The sequence below is a fragment of the Pavona decussata genome, unplaced genomic scaffold (genome assembly GCF_977016875.1).
Source record: "Pavona decussata unplaced genomic scaffold, jaPavDecu1.1 SCAFFOLD_51, whole genome shotgun sequence".
Classification (NCBI taxonomy): domain Eukaryota; kingdom Metazoa; phylum Cnidaria; class Anthozoa; order Scleractinia; family Agariciidae; genus Pavona; species Pavona decussata.
Genome location: NW_028145473.1, coordinates 54,063 through 75,000, shown reverse-complemented (window position 1 = coordinate 75,000; position 20,938 = coordinate 54,063). Strand labels below are relative to the sequence as shown.

The following is a 20,938-nucleotide window of genomic DNA, read 5'->3' as shown; positions in this document are numbered from 1 at the left end:
TATATTTGGAATAAGAAAAAAACGGGATTTTTTCCTCTTCTTATTATTTATTTTCTTTTATTAACTTTTGAAATCAGCATTGGTATTCTATGGTATTGGTATTAAATTAATTTCAAATTAAATTTCATGCACTTAAATACTTAATGGTAATCAGTTTTCCAGAGATGATGTATTTTAAAACTTTCTTTTAAAGGGTGAACATCATAGATTCTTCTCAATAAGTTTGAGTCAGTGGTAGTCAGCATCCGAACTGGTAAGCAGAAGGCTCTGTTTAGAAAACTGCGCTTTGTTTCTGCCCTTATGGTCTAGATTCTGCTTACAACATCCGAAGTTAGTTGTTTGTAAAATGTTTTCGTGGTAAACCAAACATTCTAAGGGTCAAACCACAGGCATTCCTGAGTTCATATTGGCCCACAGATGAAAAGAGCCTTGTATGAGAGTTTGTGCATCGATCTTTTCCATCAAAATAGTCAACAGATTTTCTATGAAAAGCTGCAATTACCAAACGGTTAGTCTTGAGAAACCTTGATTGTTGTTTTGGCTGTGGTTTTAATTTTCCCTTTTGTAAGCTCCCGAAAGCCGCTTTAAGCGATTTTGGTCTTAGAGTTTGGTCAACTTGTTGACGGCTTTCGAGACCACAGAGAAGGGTAACAGCACGTAAAAAAAACATACCAGGACATTCTGTCTTGTCCGGAAGGAGAAAAACTAGCAAATTTCACTCTGAGCATGACTCGATTTTAGTACGCTTCTTATGAAAGCAACAATTTAAGAAGACTGTGTTTTGTTTTGTTTTGTTTTGTTTTTTTTTTTTTTTTCATTATTTTTGAATGGGATCTATTGTTTGGTTTTCAAGCAATATTTTAAAAACTTAAAACAAGGCATACCCTATAAATTTTGACAAACGGGTATTTTTGTTTTTGTCGGCGTTTTTCGTTCTTTCTTTCTTTCTTTCTTTTTTTCCAGTAAGTGTCAACTTGAAATTGATGGTTTTAACAGAGGTAAGTTTTTTTTTGTGTCAGAAATAGAAGTTACAGTTTTCAGCATGCATCGGATATAACATACATTTTTTGTTGAGCACAGCCTTTGAAGTATGGCACTGGCTAAGCATTGAATATTTCCGGTGTGCATTGTATTTCCAGAAAAAAAATTATAATGATTATCCAGTAAACAACACACGAGACATGCATCAATTCAAACAAATCCCAAAGAAAATATAATACTTATGCTTAAAGAGATTATTTTTCGGCTAAACCAAAATGCATATGGATCGACCAATGAGTTTGGCCACCGATTTTCGGAGTCCAGTATTGCTATCTTCTTTGTATGAAGTGTTACAGTTGAAACTGACAGCTAGCTATCGAAGCCGTCTGTCAAAGAAAAAAAATGGCTTGTTTTATTTTGTTTTTAGAAGAAACAAACCGTCTATACTTGGAATAAGAAAAAAAAAATGGGATTTTTTCTTCTTCTTGTTATCTATTTTATTTTATTAACTTTTGAAATTAGCATTTGGATTCTGTGTTCATGGTATTTAGAAGAAGAAACTAGAAGGTCTTCCTTCATGGATGAATCAAGCCGGATTATCTGCCCTGGCGGTGACCTCGCTACTTAGCCATCTGTTTTATAGTGCTCATTAAGTTGCCTGTTATAATTAATGACAAAATATATCTTTTTCTTTCAATAAAGAGGTCAAATGCTACTTGATTTATAGAACCCATACACTCCTAACTTAAGTGAAACTTTGGAGGGAGAACCAGCCGAAGCTCACCACCAAATCTCAGTTACGCCGGCGATTGATTATTCAAAAGTACGTTCTCGCTTTGCCTATTTGCTTTACGTGTTTGCCGGCCTAAAATGCAGGCGCCTGGCAAAGCGGCTTTTGACCAGCTGATTCTTATTTTTTTTATATAAATTTTAACATTTCTGATGCATTCAACTCAATATCACCATAGTTGTTTACTGAGATGGGTCTAAAATTGGTAGTTCTATTTTGTGTTGGGCAAAGTTGTCGATTTAATTAGATGTTTTTGATAGGTGCATTTTTTGCCATTCTAACCAAAGCAAACTTTTAATTTTATGCGTGAAATTTGACTGACAGTGAGTAGTATTCAAATGAAAGAGCTCAGCTTTTTAAGTAGCACTGACTGCCAGCTAGTTGTTCTACTAAAGGGAGATGACGAAAGGTGAACTTGAAAAGATTCCATTCAGTTCTCCAGCAAAGCTCAAAGTACATTGTGGCTATCCGCCGTCCTTCGCTCCTATAACGACTATAACACTTTTACTATACTATTCCCAGTCTGAAAGAGTGGAACACGTGACAGTGCAATGTTTTATGGTAATGATCGTTAGCCGATTTCTATCGTCAAAGCTGTTCAGCGAAAGGACGCCAGAGAAGTCAGAACTCCCTTATTTTTAACATTATTATTGTGGACGTGCCGCTGTCTTGGTCTTCTGCATCCTCTGTCTTACTCTTCAATACTTAGTGCCAAATGGTTTTGTTCTGTAATTGGCTTAAGATTAACGTGAACAAATAATCTTTCGCGAGGCAGAACTTTACTTAGCTGAAGCCTTTAGTTGCTCGATCCTCCTTCTCTTTCCCCTCTCTTCCCGCGCCTTAAGTAACGCGACACTGTACGTTAGGAAGTTATAATTGATGGTACCGTGATCAGCTCCAACACAGTAAGTCACCGCGTTTCACTAAAAATAAACAACTAGCACACTTGCCTGTTCTTCTCCTTCCATTACGACTTGTCCTGTGCAAACCTCTGCTACCAACGGCGAAAAATTATGTTTTCTCTGTCTATGAGCAGTGCTACGCTACACAAGCATTCAATAGTTTGACGTTGCTTTTGAACTAATCACCTGCCTAATGGAAGATAATATTTTTGTAATAACAGCAGAGCTATCAAATATCGTAGCCATTTCGTCATTTGCCAGACCTGACGCGCTTCCCTCGTGAGTTATAATAGCTTGACCTTTGGTTCTGGTGTTAGGTATTATCTTTGTAAATCGAGACAAGTTTATAAATTGGATTAACATTGTGAAAGAAATGTGAAGTTATGTCCTGGCCTGGTGGACAAGTGATAGATGTATTTCCATCACATTTCTTTCACTTATACCGCTCATCGACATTCAAATCCCAGCACATTGCCACCCATCGACATTCAAATCCAAGCACATTGCCACCCATCGACATCACATCCTAGCAGCATGCCAGTATGCATTGGTTGTTTGTCACATGAACCTAGAGCGCTTTCCATTCGTGGGGACGAGGGAAGTAAACTCGGAAGACAAGGCCGGGTTAGTATTTATGAAAACGGCAACCGAAAAACGCATTTACTCAACGCCAGGAATTTATTACAAACTGCGATAACTACTGTTTTTTTTTTTTTTCGGTTTGCAGCAAGTCGTATAGAAAGGCATCATATCGGGTTTTGCTCTTTAGTGATCTTCAGCTCCAATTCTGTAATGATTTCGATCATGAAAACTACACAATAATTAAAAAAGGCAACATAGTCTGCGTGGCAAGAGTTTCTGTGGAGTTTTTTGCGTTTTTCTCTGTTTCAACGAGCGGAAATTATGACGAGAACGAAAAAAACAACAACAAAGAAACGGAGGAAGGGATAGAGGGGCAAGCGTTTCCTCTCTCTAGTCCCCTCCCATCCCCCCCCCCCCCCCCGCACCCCACCATCAGACCCTACTCCTTTCTTTTTTTTTTTTTGTTTGTTTTTTCGCCCCCGTCCCGAATTCCGCACGGTTAAACAGCCAAAAAAAAAAAAATAATAAAATAAATAAATAAATAAATAAATAAATAAATGATAATAACAATAATAATAATAATAATTATAATAATAATAATAATAATAATATAAACGAGGAAACGCTTGCTACACTGCCTATACGTAACATGCATTGAGGCCCCCGCAGTCAGTTTTAACAAGTTGCCTGGTGGACATGAATTTGCACAATTTTATCTCCACCTCGGCGTCATACAGTATCAAAATTCCGACCCTATGCTCCCTATGCACTGGGAGGGGAGTGAAAGGTATTGGTACATATCTCGGCGCCATCGGTACATAAGAATTAAGCCGTGCAATTAGAAAAGTTAGTCGTTTCAAGGCTTCTTGGTATTTGGTCAATGACACATGCTTGTGATGAAATCCTTTGATCGAAATAAACAGCCAGTACTAGACATGAACAGATCGACCCAAAATCCTGGGAACGAATGGCGTCAGATCGAGCGGCCTGGAAAACTTGCAGTGCCCACAGGAGCCGCCCTGCAGGAAGAGATGCTGAGGGCAGAGTGGAAAGAGAAGAGCGATCAAAGAAAACGGAGAGTGCGTCAAACGAGCGACCGAGACTACATCAATTTGGACATTGGGGTTAGGTTTAGGGTTACGGTTAGGGTTAGGCTTAATCTCGAGAGAAAAAGAGCTAACGATAAAGCCTCCTTGCCTAAGCTTAGCGGAAAGTATCGTTCGTCTTTCTGGTGGCTCTGTAAGCCTCAAAGCTCCTCAATTACAACTGAGAAAACTCGGACTGATTATATTTTAACCTAGAACTGAGAAACGAGCCAATACAGTATCAAAATTCCGACCCTATGCTCCCTATGCACTGGGAGGGGAGTAAAGGGTATTGGTACATATCTCGGCGCCATCGGTACATAAGAATTAAGCCGTGCAATTAGAAAAGTTAGTCGTTTCAAGGCTCCTTGGTATTTGGTCAATGACACATGCTTGTGATGAAATCCTTTGATCGAAATAAACAGCCAGTACTAGACATGAACAGATCGACCCAAAATCCTGGGAACGAATGGCGTCAGATCGAGCGGCCTGGAAAACTTGCAGTGCCCACAGGAGCCGCCCTGCAGGAAGAGATGCTGAGGGCAGAGTGGAAAGAGAAGAGCGATCAAAGAAAACGGAGAGTGCGTCAAACGAGCGACCGAGACTACATCAATTTGGACATTGGGGTTAGGTTTAGGGTTACGGTTAGGGTTAGGCTTAATCTCGAGAGAAAAAGAGCTAACGATAAAGCCTCCTTGCCTAAGCTTAGCGGAAAGTATCGTTCGTCTTTCTGGTGGCTCTGTAAGCCTCAAAGCTCCTCAATTACAACTGAGAAAACTCGGACTGATTATATTTTAACCTAGAACTGAGAAACGAGCCAATACAGTATCAAAATTCCGACCCTATGCTCCCTATGCACTGGGAGGGGAGTAAAGGGTATTGGTACATATCTCGGCGCCATCGGTACATAAGAATTAAGCCGTGCAATTAGAAAAGTTAGTCGTTTCAAGGCTCCTTGGTATTTGGTCAATGACACATGCTTGTGATGAAATCCTTTGATCGAAATAAACAGCCAGTACTAGACATGAACAGATCGACCCAAAGTCCTGGGAACGAATGGCGTCAGATCGAGCGGCCTGGAAAACTTGCAGTGCCCACAGGAGCCGCCCTGCAGGAAGAGATGCTGAGGGCAGAGTGGAAAGAAAAGAGCGATCAAAGAAAACGGAGAGTGCGTCAAACGATCCCCGTCTCAAATTGTGGCACCTTTATGTGCCGTTACTGCAGCCGTTCCTGCCGCTCAAATCATGATTGGTAGGATTAGCCACGAGAGGAGCTAGCAAACTGCTATGACCGTCTGGCATGACGACAAGGGCCAAGAGACATCAGGAACATGCTGGAAATTGCTTGCTGTCTTCTGGAACGACTTGAATCTCGGTGTTGATATCATTCAAATACCCTCAGATGATGAATTAAAAGGTATCTGTAAGCAGAGTGTCAGAAATGTAAACTTCCTAGCAAGCCGTGCCGTATTTACATATAAAAATTCTAATCACTGTCTTGTTTTTTGCTGTTTGAAGACAATGCGAGGAAACACGCCCAAGCATACAAAAGCAGACTGATGAGTAATCCTACCACTGGACTAACCCAACCTGTTGGAAAAAATAAGATAGTCATCCAAAAACACGTGCGATATTAACATTGCGTATGCATATGTCGAAGTTTTCACTAATGAGAACGGGGACGACAAAAGCGCAAGCATAAGGCAGTCAACCGTTTCGTTCAAGGAGAGCTGGTATCAAGAATTTTCTGCGCGTGCGTCTGTCCTTATGCTTATGTAGCTAGTGTTCTCACTTGTTTATCTTTATGCTTACGCTTATATCCTAGTCAGTGAAAACCAGCCTTAATAAAAGCCTGCTACGGGGGACCCAAACTTGCTTTGGTGCTAATACACATCTCATATAGGCTGTTCCTGGAAGTCAATCACCTACGCCCTCCACCCTATAGGGAACTCTATAAAACGTCCAGGTTAAAAGATTTACCGTACCGATTTCATAACAATCCAGGAGTATCTGCTGCTGTTTCGGCTGTTCTTCTTTTGGCATCTCTTCCTCAGTGTGTGGTTCGCCATACACCAGCTTGGAGAATTCAGGGTTTTCCGTTATTACCGGCGGAATTGCTGGCTTTTCCCGAGTTGGAAGACTGAGAGTTCTTCTTGAGCGATGAGATCCAAGCGGTGGATGGCGGTTGAATGAGACGCTCCTAAAGGCGCGTATCTGTACATTGTTTTTGATTGCAGCAAGGTCACACATGACTTTTATCCAGACGGTTGTTGCCTTTCATAAAGAAGAAAATTGTAATCAGTTAATATAGCTGATAGAATCAGAGAAACATTTTTCATCAAACGTTACTGAGGTGAAACAAAATTCATCTACAAGTAGCTCCTGTTATTACAGTTCAACGTCGGCCATGGCATAGCTTTTGGATTCATGATCTCTTTAGCGGTAATTTAACAGGCAGGATGAAACTCTGTAAGCCTGGACTTCTCTAAGAAATAAGCATAAGCACAAACGCCACTTAAACGGCAAGTGAGAACACCTGCGACATATGAATAAGCATAAGCAAAAGGAGAACGAACACGTTTGTACTTCTTGTAATTATTCTAATGCCTGTTTCAGAGTTTTCACTTAACATGAGAATAGGGACGACATAAGCACAAGCACAAGGCAGTCAACTGTTCCTCCACCAGTCATGGTTACATCTTGGCCTGTATCGAGACTTCCGCCAAGGAATGCTTTTCTGCTCATGCGTATATCTTTATGCTTACGAAGTCAGTATCCTCGCTTGTTTATTTTTATGCTTATGTCCTATGCCATCCTTAATTACAGTAATGGTAATGTATAATAATGAATGATTCCTGACGAGGTCAAAGTTTTTGCCTCGTCCCTTTTCCTTACATGGGCTAACGCTCAGTGGGAAATTCATGGGTTCTCTCTATCACTACAACATACACTGCAGATTTACCATTAATGCATGAGAATGTATGAAATACTGTAAATTTTGTTGAAGGGAAACACCAAAAGTATTTCTTGCCAAAACGGCTTCGGTAGAAATTTAAAAGCGCACAAGGAACAACAGTCAAAACGTAAAACTCAAAACTCATTTGTTAGCTTCAAAATCCTAATTATATATATAAGACGATGTTTGGTACCTTTTAGCTAATTTGCGTTGTGTTCAATTTTAATCTGCGGGCCTCTCAAAGCTTATTTACAATTCATCCGTACTGCCAGTCCCTAAAAACTTCTGTGAGCAGGTAAACAAAATCACCTTCAATTTCATCTGGGACAACAAAATAGCCAAAATTAAAAAAAACACAATTATTGGCGAACGCAAAAATGGGGGTCTGAATATGATTGATTTTACCTTAATGAACAAAGCCCTAAAGTCCATTTGGATAAAGCGACTTCACCTGAGCGAGAATTCAGCATGGACGGTCATTCCAAATGAAGCCACATTACACCTGGGAGGCTTAACCTTCCTCTCAACCTGTAACTGTAACAGTAAGGATCTTAACATCAAAGAGCTACCACTCTTTTATGAGAGAATGTTACAATACTGGTTTGAGTTTAAGAATGTGCAGAATAATAAAATGCCATGCACAAAGAAAACAATTATATGGAATAACCAAGATATTAAAATTGATAACAAGATGATTTTTTTCCGTACTTGGTTTGATAAAGGAGTTTACACCTTAAAAGACCTTCTCGACCCGAATCTAGATTTCCTTAGTTATGAAGAGTTTAAACTCCGTTATCAGCTACATACCAATTTTTTGACCTATTTTGGACTAATAAACGCTATTCCACAAGAATATAAAATGGCAATAAAGCGAACGGGGCTACAGCAAGAGCATCCTACACAACCGTGGGATAACTTGAAAGCGCTAACAACCAAAGCCATACACAAAAGTTTCGTGAAGCGTATATTTGAAGAACCCACCGCAAAAAAACGCCTTATTGCCAATGGGTTAAAACCGGACCAAATAAGCAAATACTTTAACTTAGCTTTCTCTATCACTATAGAAATAAAGTTAACTATGTTCCAGTACAAAACCTTACATGATATAGTTTTTACTAGAAGCAAATTATTTAAAGCTAAACTAGTGAGCAGTGATCTTTGCTATTTATGTTCAAAAACAAAACAAGATCTAAAACATATGCTTGTTTCATGTCCGGTGGTATCAGAGTTCTGGAAAATCTTTCTGGAATGGTATGAGACTCATACTACCATAAAACTAGAATTGTCAACCGCAAAAATCTTATATGGTATCATAGATAACGACAACCTTTGTAATTTAACTAATCACCTCCTACTAATTGCGAAATACTATATATATTGTTCCAGTATTAATGAAGAACCGTTGTCTTTTAGTACTTATCTAACAATAGTGATAAGCAAAGCTGAAATCGAAAAACAAATATCAACAAGAACTAATACAAATGAACGTTATAACAATAAATGGAAACCTTTAATTGACAAAAAGTTTGTGACCTAGAGCTGTATATTACTTTTCTTTGTACTTTGTAAAATGTAACGGAAATAAGCAAGCCATAGTAGTGAATGTAATTGTATTTTCTTTTTTCTTTCGTTGTATCCTAGTGTATTGTAAGTATTATTTGTACGTATTGTAAGGGTAATATAGATATTGTCAATAAAAAAAAATAAAAAAAAATAAAAAAAAAAAAAATTTAATCTAGTTGTAATGGCCTCCCTCAGAGGTGGCACAAGCGACCGAGACTACCTCTATTTGGACATTGGGGTTAGGTTTAGGGTTACGGTTAGGGTTAGGCTTAATCTCGAGAGAAAAAGAGCTAACGATAAAGCCTCCTTGCCTAAGCTTAGCGGAAAGTATCGTTCGTCTTTCTGGTGGCTCTGTAAGCCTCAAAGCTCCTCAATTACAACTGAGAAAACTCGGACTGATTATATTTTAACCTAGAACTGAGAAACGAGCCAATACAGTATCAAAATTCCGACCCTATGCTCCCTATGCACTGGGAGGGGAGTAAAGGGTATTGGTACATATCTCGGCGCCATCGGTACATAAGAATTAAGCCGTGCAATTAGAAAAGTTAGTCGTTTCAAGGCTCCTTGGTATTTGGTCAATGACACATGCTTGTGATGAAATCCTTTGATCGAAATAAACAGCCAGTACTAGACATGAACAGATCGACCCAAAGTCCTGGGAACGAATGGCGTCAGATCGAGCGGCCTGGAAAACTTGCAGTGCCCACAGGAGCCGCCCTGCAGGAAGAGATGCTGAGGGCAGAGTGGAAAGAAAAGAGCGATCAAAGAAAACGGAGAGTGCGTCAAACGATCCCCGTCTCAAATTGTGGCACCTTTATGTGCCGTTACTGCAGCCGTTCCTGCCGCTCAAATCATGATTGGTAGGATTAGCCACGAGAGGAGCTAGCAAACTGCTATGACCGTCTGGCATGACGACAAGGGGTTAGGTTTAGGGTTACGGTTAGGGTTAGGCTTAATCTCGAGAGAAAAAGAGCTAACGATAAAGCCTCCTTGCCTAAGCTTAGCGGAAAGTATCGTTCGTCTTTCTGGTGGCTCTGTAAGCCTCAAAGCTCCTCAATTACAACTGAGAAAACTCGGACTGATTATATTTTAACCTAGAACTGAGAAACGAGCCAATTGATGGTTTGTATGTGATGCATCGCGGCCAAGTTGGTGGACAGGAGAAATAAGATTTTTCTCCTCTGGGATTTCTTTTCCATATTTATGCAAACTTTGTGAACAAATTTTCTTTTGTTTCGTCTACCAACATGGCGGAAGTGCAAACTACCTATACTAGCCGTTTTTTTTTTTCAGTTTTATCCAACAATCGGCCAGTCCGATTTACTGGGGAATATTTTCACGTCACTGGCATTTCGATACTGAAAAAGGGATATTTCTGAGATCCTGACAGGCCGCCTTGTTACATATGATCGCATAACGTACAAAACAAAAATACACTGATAACGAAGGATTTGGAAAAACATTTCAGAACAAAAAGTAGCGAGATTAAAACATGACGTTTCGGCGACGACATTTCACCATTATCAAATGTAAATGATTATAAGTTCAGTAACGTTACTGAACTTATAATAATTTACATTTGATAATGGTGACATGTCGTCGCTGAAACGTCATGATTTAATCTCGCTACTTTTAATTCTTAAAAAATATGCGCCAGGTAAAATCTTGGGATCAGGGCTTCCCAGATAGACCAGGTCTGGCTCCAAGAAAATTTCCCATGGCAACTGCATGCCACATGCTATAAAACACCTTATTGCTAGAAATACTGTTATCACCATGCATGACAATACTGAAATAATCAAGCGCAATCCACCAAAGCTCGTATCAAACGACCGACTGGTCAGAGATGAAAAATATGATTATTTTATAACAAATATATGTTTTAACCTCAAGATTGTATCGTAATTTCTTTGATTCGAAGAGGGCGTTACTTAATTAAATATATATATAAAAAATTGCTTTATTTTATAGTGATATTTTCGGTGTAACGTGGATATGTATTGTTTTGCATTTAGCTCAGTTTAAAATATTCTCAAAAGTACACATAATGACGCACTTGTGCTTCCACGTTTATGAATTTGTCAACTCTTGTCAAAAGTGATCTTTTCACCACTCATTCCCTCGGGCTGAAGAATAAAAATGATAAATGTTGGCATCTGTGAGTGTGATAACATCTGTATTTACCTCTGACGTGACGTCACCGAATGGGATACCTAGGCAAAGCGTTAAAAGGAAAACCATGCAATAAATAATTCAAACTGAACCGGGAGCGTAAAAAAATAACCATATAATACAACAGAGATTTTCGGCGAGAAAACTGTATTGAACGTAAATATATTCTAGAGTGTCAATGTCTGCTTAGATCGGGTTCTTTGGTTAACAATAGATTTAGACTGAAGTGTCTTGTTCGCTTCCGGGTCTAGCTTTTGTAGCTCGGTCAACGAGTGCCGTTTATGCTGTCGAATTTCTCTCGTATTTTCAGTATTCGATCAGTTCGTACTTTAAAGCTGATCCAAAGTTTACTGTGTTAAAGGATCGTATTTATTCGTCATTCCTTAAAACATTAAACCGTAATGATTCAAATGAGAGCTTTCGTCTTTTTTAGGCGTTCCTTTTGTTGAAGCAATGGACGGTAACACATTTTGAAGACAAAAACATAAGAAAATATTTATTTTGTTTTGTCTTTTGATGTGAGACAATCAACCCGAAGATGGCATTTACCGTATTTGCTGAACTTATTCAAATATGAAGTCCCTTTTTGCTGCAAAACAAAAATAACAAACGTGTGAAAGTGTACTCACCAAATGAGATCGAAGTCCTGCAGAAAATTGACTGTTCGGCTTGAAAGGATATTCTAGTCTGTTGTATGAATAGCTATCCTTTTAAGGGTAAGTGCCATATGTTTTGTTAAATGATGTTCACGCGACGCACAATATGACATGCAAGACAAGTGAAACCCACGGAAATAAATCCAAAATCCTCTCAGGAATAACCGGAGCAGCGTATTCTAAAATATAATGTTAGACAGACACGCGGCTTAATTTCAACTTTCGTAAGCATCAAAATATGTATAATTGCTGCCCTTGTCGTGAAAGATTTAATGGCACAACCACGCAAGCGTGGTCCTTTAATCATTTTTATATCCATGCCTGAGAGATGTGCGGCGAGATTTAAAACAACCAAATCGACGTGAACAAATTCAATCACGCAATGTATTAAATATTTTAATTATCCTTATTGTCAAAAAGAAGACCAGAAAATGAAGAAGAAAGAATTCAACCAAAGCAAAGCTGCCCTTACGACCTCAAAAAATTGAAAAGAAAGAAAATAAAAAGAAAAAACGAAAACGAGACGATAGATATCATTATTATATTTTTAATGCGGATGTGTCGAAAATACCGCCATTAATTTTATATGTGGACACAAATTTGACATGGTCTAGTAACGACGTTTTAAACTTAATAAATTATCATGGTGATTTCAATCTAAAATAGTTCAAGTCGTGGTAATATGACCGAATGAAAAGCTGCCTTCTTCGAATTTGGATTTGGAGTTGGATGAAACTGCAGTTGAATTAACAGAAATTTAGCTGCATTTTAAAGATTGCTTGGTGAAATGTTTATGTTATCAGGAGGAGTTCGAAAAGTGAAAGTAGAGAGGCAATCGTTTTTTTTTTTTGCAGCAGGCACTAAAAGCAACACCTAAATTGAAAAAAATTGATACTCACTGATGTAGCTTTCAATATACTCGAGAAGTATACATTCGACAGTCTCAAACGCAACTGTATATGACGACATCGTCATTTTAGTGATTCATTTATCAGTCAATTTAAATACAAGATGTAAAAAAAGTTACTATATTTGATAGTAGAAGCAGAGACCGATATAACGCAGAATTACTTTTTAAAGTGTGCTATATTTCGGCTGGCCAAACCAGCCTTCTGCTTTTATTATCATTTATATCACGATGGTCGGTTGCTCGGGCTTTTCCTCCCGCAACTCTCAAAACTGAGAGTTATAAGCTATAGACAAAAGTAGAATGAATCGAATGTAACGAGACTTGGAAGGGAAGTAGGTGGATAAATTACCTTGCAATTGGTTATTATTTAATTCTATTTGACTGCTATTGTGACGCCACAAATGATGCCCAAATTTGGCGTCAGGAAAATAATGTGAAAAATGCTGTATTGGTTTTCGGTATAGAATTCTATGATTTCTGTTGAAAACCCCATCTCAATCGGATAAAAAGACGTGAAGTTACGGCTTATTATAGAAATTCAAATTTCCCGCCACATTACCGTATATGGTCAAACTTTAGGGGTATTTAAATGCGAAAACAATAAAAAAATATCCTAACGAAGAAAAGACAAAGTAGCATAAAATCGAAATTGTAGATTTTTCAACTTTGCATATGTGGTACTATCACGAATTACGTAATAATGTTTAGAAATTGCTGTTTACATTTAATCACAAACGAAACGGTTTTTATTTCAAACTCAGAAACAGCTAAAAGAGAAGACAAAAAAGATCAGTTCCCAGGGGAAAATGTAGTCGACGAAAAAGAAAAAAAACTGCATCCGCACCATCACATATCTTATTTTATACTCTTTGAAACAGTTTTAAACTTTTTATCCCGGTAGTTCAAGAGATGTAGCCTTCCAAAAGAAAATAAGGGGGACCTTTAACGTCCTGCTCTCCTAGACTTCACAGCGTTTAACAGATAAAAAGTAATACTGAGTAATAAAAATCGCCATTGAACGCTTTCAACCCAGTTTCGTGGTACATTAAGCTTGTAATTCATACACATATTTTTCCAGGTTTCAACTTTGACTATAACCTTGAATTTCAATTTCTTTCTCCATATAAACAATTCTATGCTATGTTTACCCCCAAACTAATAACGCTTCACCGCGTTGTACTCGTAAACATGTCAAAATGCAAATTTATTTCATTTATAACTCCAAAAAGATATTGTTACAAATTTCCGGCTCCGTCAGATTACGTCCGTTTCCTGTTGCTGAGCCAAAACAATCGCGAAAACGCTGAACTTCTCTCGCGTAGACGTTGTCACGTTTTCTGCGTGACACTTTCGCGCCCGCAGCAGATGCCATGAAGGAATTATAGTCAACTTTCGAGGCTGTTTGAGCTCGTCACGCGAGAGGGAGCGCGTTGCGTGACCAGCCCAAACAACAGAAAAACGGGTAGACTGACAAGTCAGGGTCTCGAGTGACAAGTTCGGCTGCAACCTCGTTCCCAGGGTCTCTCATCTAAGATGAGAAACCCTGGGAACGAGGTTTGTTCGGCTGCAACACAGGCTACTGCGAAGGAGACTAACTTTCGGCCTCTGTAACACCATTCGGATTTGTTACTTGCTAAATTTTGAACGCGAATATGTCTTTCAAAAGGTAATGGTAATAAAATCATCGTCGTAAGATATAGAGAACGTAATCACGAAACAACGGCCGGAAACGATAGTTTAAAGCTTCATGCAATTTTAATCAACTTTGAAATGACCGGTTATCTCCCCTCTCCCCAACCCCCCCCCCACCTCCCCCCCCCCCCCCCCCCCACCGAAAAGCCTGATACTCAGGCTACAATGAACACAGTGTCAAACTAAACTAATGATTACTAATTATTTCTGCAACAGATCTGCTTATTGGAAACAACTCAAAGAAGCAAGCATTTGAAGGATTAATAATATTTATATGTGGACGACAGAGCAGCCTGCGTGCAGACGCCTCCTGTTTCTTTTGTTGCACTGAGGGGAGGGGGCGGCTCGACACAGGCTACAACAGGGGAGATACTTCGGAATGATACAGATACGGTGACTATAAAAATACCAACCAACTTTGAAACAAACGGCGCGTCATACTCAACACAATCACCCCCCAATAACAATAATCTTGACTCGATGAGACGCTTGGATAGAGTTTCTTGTGGTGTGAGAAAATTGTGGTTTCTAGTTTGAAGTTTTCTTTTCCTTTAAGGACAGCTTCAGAACTACAGGTAGTCCAGCTAAAAGGCCGCTGAACCGTTACAGCAGCGTGCACGAGAGACCACATAAAGCACGTATCTCGCGGGTGGGAAAAGAGAGTTGGCGAATGCCCAACTTTGTAAGCACGTCCTCCATGAACTCTGGCACCTTCTCATGTGTTTTGATATCAATTAAGAAAACTTGCCCAAACGGATTTGAGCTTTGTGTCGCACAACATGTGAAGGAATGTAAATAGGATAAACTTTGCCACATCATCCACGCTCGTGATGTGAGTATCACATATCGGGCTGAAACAGAAGTAGACAAACATTGCATTGTACATTAGTGCGGCGGATTGTTGACTAACATGACGGCTCAGAAGCACAATTCGCCTTCCTTTGCTTCCATTATTTCTGTTATATCGATTCTGTTGTACTGTGCCGGGTTTTTGAGGATTGAATTGGAATTGAAGGAACACAAAAAGAGGATAAACGCTCTTGAAATCGTCGCGGACCACAAAGCATCGTCTAGGGATCCAGATGTCATTAAGATCATCGAGAATACTCAAGGTAGGTTTGTGGTAATGTTCATGTAAGAACAATTTCAGAAAAATCTTTCGCATGTTCTGCAAGGCATAGCTTAGGACCGACGCAATGTAAAGAATCTACAAGACGCCATTCTGTGTCTCCCTATTAGGTGGTCGAGTCCTGCGCACGAATCGTACGAGTGGACATAAGCATTGTCGAGTCGACAGAGTAAATTGTCGAGTGGGAAAAATGCATCTCATACAAAAACTCCAGGGTTTTCGTCTTTCTTTTTTGGATAAAGAACTTCTACCTCTCGATTCCGTTAAGGACCTCGGAGTGAGCTTTGATTGCAATCTCACGTTTAATGGCCAGAAAATTGAAACCGTTTCTTCGTGTATGTCAGCCATGGATCAGGTGTTCGGATCAAAGATGTTTTAAAGAGAAAATTGCTTATCTTTTTTTTTTTTTTGGGGGGGGGGGGGGGAGTTGGGGGGGGGGGGGGAGGTGCAATGAGGGCTGGTTTAATAGCTTCTGCGGCTTTGTGATCATTTCTTTTCTTTTCTTTTTTTTAATTTTACAATTCAGTAAACAAAAACAATACTTATATTATTTACAGTACAACATTATAATACATTACTTACATTACATTACAGTTCTTCCATTTAGTTACAGTGTAATACAACGCCACTATCTTACAAGACAATCTTACGCTACTATCTTACAGTACAAAAATATGTTACAATACCTATATACTACTCACTTCATACTATTTTTGGCAATACAAAGTGAGCAGGCGACGCATTTGACTAAATTGCAATTGTTCAGAAATGCCAATGGACTAAAGCACGGCTTGCAAGCCGCATGTGAAAATAATTCAAAGGTATTTTTATGTTATTTTATTCCTTGTGAAAAAAAACATTGAGCTCAGAGCGCAGAAAATCGGTGACAAATTAAATATTTATTTTTATTGTGCTTCGCGAATTAAATAAGCAGAAATTTGTATTTGTATTTTCGAGTGAGTGATTAATTGACAGTGCTGTTACTGAAAGAATTGTGTATGAACTAAATTGCATTTTAAGAGCAAAAAATGTACTTATTACAGCAGTTGAGGCTGGAACAGGTAATATTTCTGGTAGAATTTCATGAAACAGTCCCGCTGTAGATAAATTAATCTGATTTAGGTTTCGGAATTATTACACTATCAACCGCTGCTTCACTAGATTTTGTGATTTTTGGAGACCGCATGCATGAAACTACGCCAAATCTCTCGCATTTCTCTTGCTTTCCTTCTCCTTCTCTGTTCGGCTCTTGCGAACAAAATAATCGAGAGCGAGTGTATCTCGACTAGGGAGACGCTTGTCGTGCGCAGACACGTGACCTGAAGCAGCCAGGGTCCTATAGTCCACTTATCTCGAGAGAGGAACAGATAGGGCCCTTCGATTGATTTTAAAAAGGGTCATTGCCACCTTTTGTGTGATCCTATCAGGGTTCTGCAATTGATTTATTTCGTGATTAAGCGGTCACCAAAGATAAATGTTTGTTAGTTTGTGTCCCATATGAGAAAGATTTGCAGTTTTTCTTAAGAGCGGCTGCCTGTAAGAATCGAGAACTGCATTTCAGCGACCACTTGGTCGAATATCTGATATTTCGTCTGAAGATACCCTTGGATTAACTATTTTAGAAAATCATATTTTAAAGTTCCAAGGTATTTTATTTTTAGAAAAACGGCTTAGGTGCGGTCACGGGTCGATGAAAACCGCGACAATTTAGGTCAAAGGACGAAGCCCCGTTCACGGTGTGAAATAACCCAATAAAATTGAAACTTTACACAAACCTAGACCAATCATCCCACAGAAAATTAATACAATTAACATTCCAAACTCGCTGGCTGCTTTCCAAAGCATACAAGTTTGTGTACGCTACGGCCTTTAAACTAATGTTCTTTTTTAATAAAATAAAAGTGTCTCTGGTATGTAATTTTCTCTAAATTAAATCTCATATTTCAAAAGAAGAAGAAAAGAACTTTATTTGTTCCAAGTTTCAAGCTCTGATTAAAACTCTTTCCCACTCAGGGAAGACCGAATTTGCGTGTGATACTTGCGGCTCACAATTCACGTCACGAATTATGAGATCAAAACCGATTAACAAACACTTGACATCTGGGGCCTGTGAATGTTTCCAAACATCACATATCGGGCCCTAAAACTAATCAGACTGACTGAAGACAGCCAGTCAATGGTTTTCGATCCCAGATTTCTTTCCTATTCTGCTCTAAAAATATATATTTATTCCGGTCAATAAGTTCACTAAACAAGTGCAACAAATGTGCCTATACCATTTCGATGTCACAGGCAAAAGTACGGCAAAAAAAACTTTACAGCTCCTTTATCTTCTTAAAAAAGCAGTCGATCAGTAAAATCAGTGGAGAAAAACATGTGACTTTGTCCCTGCCGTGTTGTTTTAAGTGGTCGTTTTAGCAGCGTTTTAGCGTTTAAGCCAGTGTTACAAAACAACTGCAACTCGATATTCACTAGGCTGATCTGGCTGACGCGCAGGTGATCCTGGCCAGGTACCTGCGCGTACAGGACGTTTTTAAAAAACTGTAAACAGTAAAAGTACTGTTTGTGGGCCATGCGTGGACTACCCTGGTGATGATGACCTTGTCCAGCTGAAAGAATGTACAAGAGATGCGAGAGCCCATCTCGCCAGCCTTGTTTTTTTCCGCGAAAAAAATCGACGTTCAAGTATTAGTGTCAGTTTTCTTTTTAACTTACAGTGATACAGATCCTGGAACAGTGTCGACTTTTTCGGAAAAAATCTATCCATAACCACCGTTCCCAAATATAAAATTAAACAATAATTAAAACAATTAAAAATATAAAACTGTTTACAGTTTTTAAAAACGCCATGTACGCGCAGCTGCCTGGCCGGCCAGGATCACGTGCGCGTCAGCCAGATCAGCAAAGTGAATATCGAGGTGCACTTGTTTTGTAACACTAACCTACCGACCACAACTTTTATGATATACGATAAAGTATATCTGAGATCGAGCAGTATTTCAAAACCGTTTCCTTTTTGATTGAAGGACACCAATCAAATAAACTTGAGAGAAACAGGCGCCACGATTATTCAACAAAGAACACAACAGAAGCTAAAAGAACAGAGGACACGATGCTGAAAATAAACAAACTGTTATCAGAGGGGAGACTGCAACTCTGTCAATCAAAGGGTGGGGCGTGCTCGCCAGGTCCACCAGGCCCTCCTGGTCTACCTGGACCGAGGGGAGAAAAAGGAACCCGAGGACGAAGGGGACAGAAAGGGAGATCTGGAAACAAAGGAGATCAAGGTATTATGGGATCACCTGGAAAGAGTGGCAAACAAGGCATCATGGGACCTCTGGGACCACAGGGTGAACTTGGACCCATGGGACAAAAAGGAGACACGGGGCCTGCAGGTATTCCGGGAACTAAAGGAGAGCCTGGTGAATCGATTTCACCTCCTGTTATTGCTGTTTCTCCCGCTAAGTTGACAGTTAACGAAAAAGGAACAGCCTCGTTTCAGTGTTCAGTCAGTGGTAACCCTCAGCCTACAATAACATGGAGTAAACGGGACGGCCAGTCAGATATAACTCAGTTAGCAGTTTCACGAGGGACTTTACTTTTAAAAACGGTGGTTGGAAGTGACTCAGGTGTATACAAATGTTCAGCATCAAACATCCTAGGACAGGCGGAGTCCATGGTGCAGCTTGTAGTAAATGGTGGGTATTTTTTTATATTACTGGATGAATCACTATTTCACTTTCTATTGAGCGAGCTACTTGCTTCTGAAAACGTTACATGCTTCGCTTCACAATTCAAGTACAAATACAGAGATCAGGAAAAGAAAGAAATTTCACACAAAATTGAAAGAAAGAAATATGACATGTTATTGAAAAAAATAAGCGAACAGCTTTCCTGAAGTGACTTGGCGTGAATGAAGAATCTTTCTTGTTATAAAGACAACAAAGCCTTTTCCTTTTTTCTTGTAAGTAAACTTGGATCATGCATTTAATGGTGTTTTGTATTGTGTTCTCCAAAAATTTAAGCCGCAATTTTAGGAATCAGTAACGTCGGAAACGGACAAAATTCGAACGTTAAATTGAGTGCCTATGCAAGTCAAAGACGAAATCCTCCAAAGTATAAATTACCGAGGTTTGATGTCATCCGGTGAAACAAGTTGTCAATTTTAGAGTGCATTGCAATCATTATAGCCACAGCTTCTGTTTTAAATATTAAACTAGAAACAAACTAAACGTGATTTAAAGAAAACACTGGGGGCGAAGTGATGTGGCGATTAGAGCGTCGTTCCTCCCATTGGAATACCGCAGGGTTGGTGGTAGGAGGCTAACTAGCTTCTTGAATTCTGCAGTGTCGTGTTGTTTGCTTAGGCATCTTATCTCTTAGTTGCCGCGTGCACTCTTTATCCGTGCAGGTTTGTAAATGGATGCCCCTTAGCCATTACTGCAGTAAACGCGTTCCAAACTAAATTGTGGCATTACATTTTTGAAAAATTCAGAGCAATTACTCAGATTTAAGAGAAAAATTGCTTTTTTCCACGAGTAAAACTGCAATATCAGTCGGAATCATCAAATTGAACCAAGGAATCTCAGAAGTTTTAACCGAAAACAGTAAGAATTTGGCAAAAAATTAAATGTAAATTTTGCGCGGAATTTGAAAATTGCTCCTTTATTCAAGAGATAATTTTCTTTATTAACTCGGAATCTTAAAATCGTACTAAAATTGAGAAGAAGGAATTCTTTTTTTACTCGGAAGCCCAAATTTTCTTGGCACAAATCAATGGTTTCACTTAATCTCAAGATTTTCCTGAGTATCGAAACACCCAAACAATGCAGATTTTTCCAAATTTTAAAACCTCCATAAAGCATTTACGTTTCTTAATTTCGGAGCCCCTTATAAACCACAGACGTTTCCGAATTTCGGAACCCCCAACTACCCACAGACGTTTTCAAATTTCGGTACCCCTAACAACACACAGACGTTTCCGAATTTCGGAGCCTCCAACAACCCACAGACGTTTCCGAATTTCGGAGCCTCCAACAACCCATAGACGTTTCCGTATTTCGGAACCCCTAACAACCCATATACGTTTCCGAATTTCGGAGCCTCCAACAACCCCCAGATGTTTCCGAATTTCGGAGCCCCTAACAGCCCACAGACGTTTCCGAATTTCGGAGCCCTTTATAACCCACAGACGTTTCCGAATTTCGGAGCCCCTTAAAACCCACAGACATTTCCGAATTTCGGAGCCCCTAACAACACACAGACGTTTCTGAATTTCGGAGCTCCTTAAAACCCACAGACGTTTCAGAATTTCGCAGCCCCTACAGCCCACAGACGTTTCCGAATTTCGCAGCCCCTAACAGCCCACAGACGTTTCCGAATTTCGGAGCCCCTCGATAACCCACAGACGTTTCCGAATTTCGGAGCCCCTAACAGCCCACAGACGTTTCCGAATTTCGGAACCCCTGACAACTCACAGACGTTTCCGAATTTCGGAGCCCCTTATAACCCACAAACG

General features: G+C 39.4%; 3 protein-coding genes and 1 pseudogene across 5 annotated transcripts in view; 2 read left to right on the top strand and 2 right to left on the bottom strand.

Moving 5' to 3' along the window:
• The window catches only part of LOC146480929 (uncharacterized), a 14,867-nt gene extending 11,903 nt beyond the window's left edge, over positions 1-2,964 (bottom strand). The window contains exon 1 of one of the 2 annotated variants that reach the window (XM_085108619.1): positions 2,722-2,964. In XM_085108619.1, coding sequence (XP_084964745.1) covers positions 2,722-2,739 — 18 coding nt within the window. In that variant the 5' untranslated portion in view covers positions 2,740-2,964. The remainder of the gene's footprint in view (positions 1-2,721) is intronic. The other variant, XM_085108617.1, reaches the window with a different exon arrangement.
• Positions 1-20,938, top strand: part of LOC146480926 (uncharacterized) — a 142,848-nt pseudogene that overhangs the window by 105,334 nt on the left and 16,576 nt on the right. The gene's annotated exons all lie outside the window — the stretch shown is intronic.
• Positions 5,529-12,176, bottom strand: LOC146480928 (uncharacterized). The gene is made up of 3 exons (XM_085108558.1): positions 11,663-12,176; positions 6,325-6,613; positions 5,529-5,929 (listed from the first exon to the last, which is right to left on the bottom strand). The coding sequence occupies exons 2-3, from the start codon at positions 6,587-6,589 to the stop codon at positions 5,826-5,828; spliced, it is 369 nt and encodes a 122-aa protein (XP_084964684.1). The 5' UTR covers positions 6,590-6,613; positions 11,663-12,176; the 3' UTR covers positions 5,529-5,825.
• Positions 15,099-20,938, top strand: part of LOC146480924 (roundabout homolog 1-like) — a 28,549-nt gene continuing 22,709 nt past the window's right edge. The window contains exons 1-2 of the mRNA XM_085108607.1: positions 15,099-15,403; positions 18,447-19,118. Of these exons, the coding sequence (XP_084964733.1) occupies positions 15,202-15,403; positions 18,447-19,118 (874 nt within the window). The 5' untranslated portion in view covers positions 15,099-15,201. The remainder of the gene's footprint in view (positions 15,404-18,446; positions 19,119-20,938) is intronic.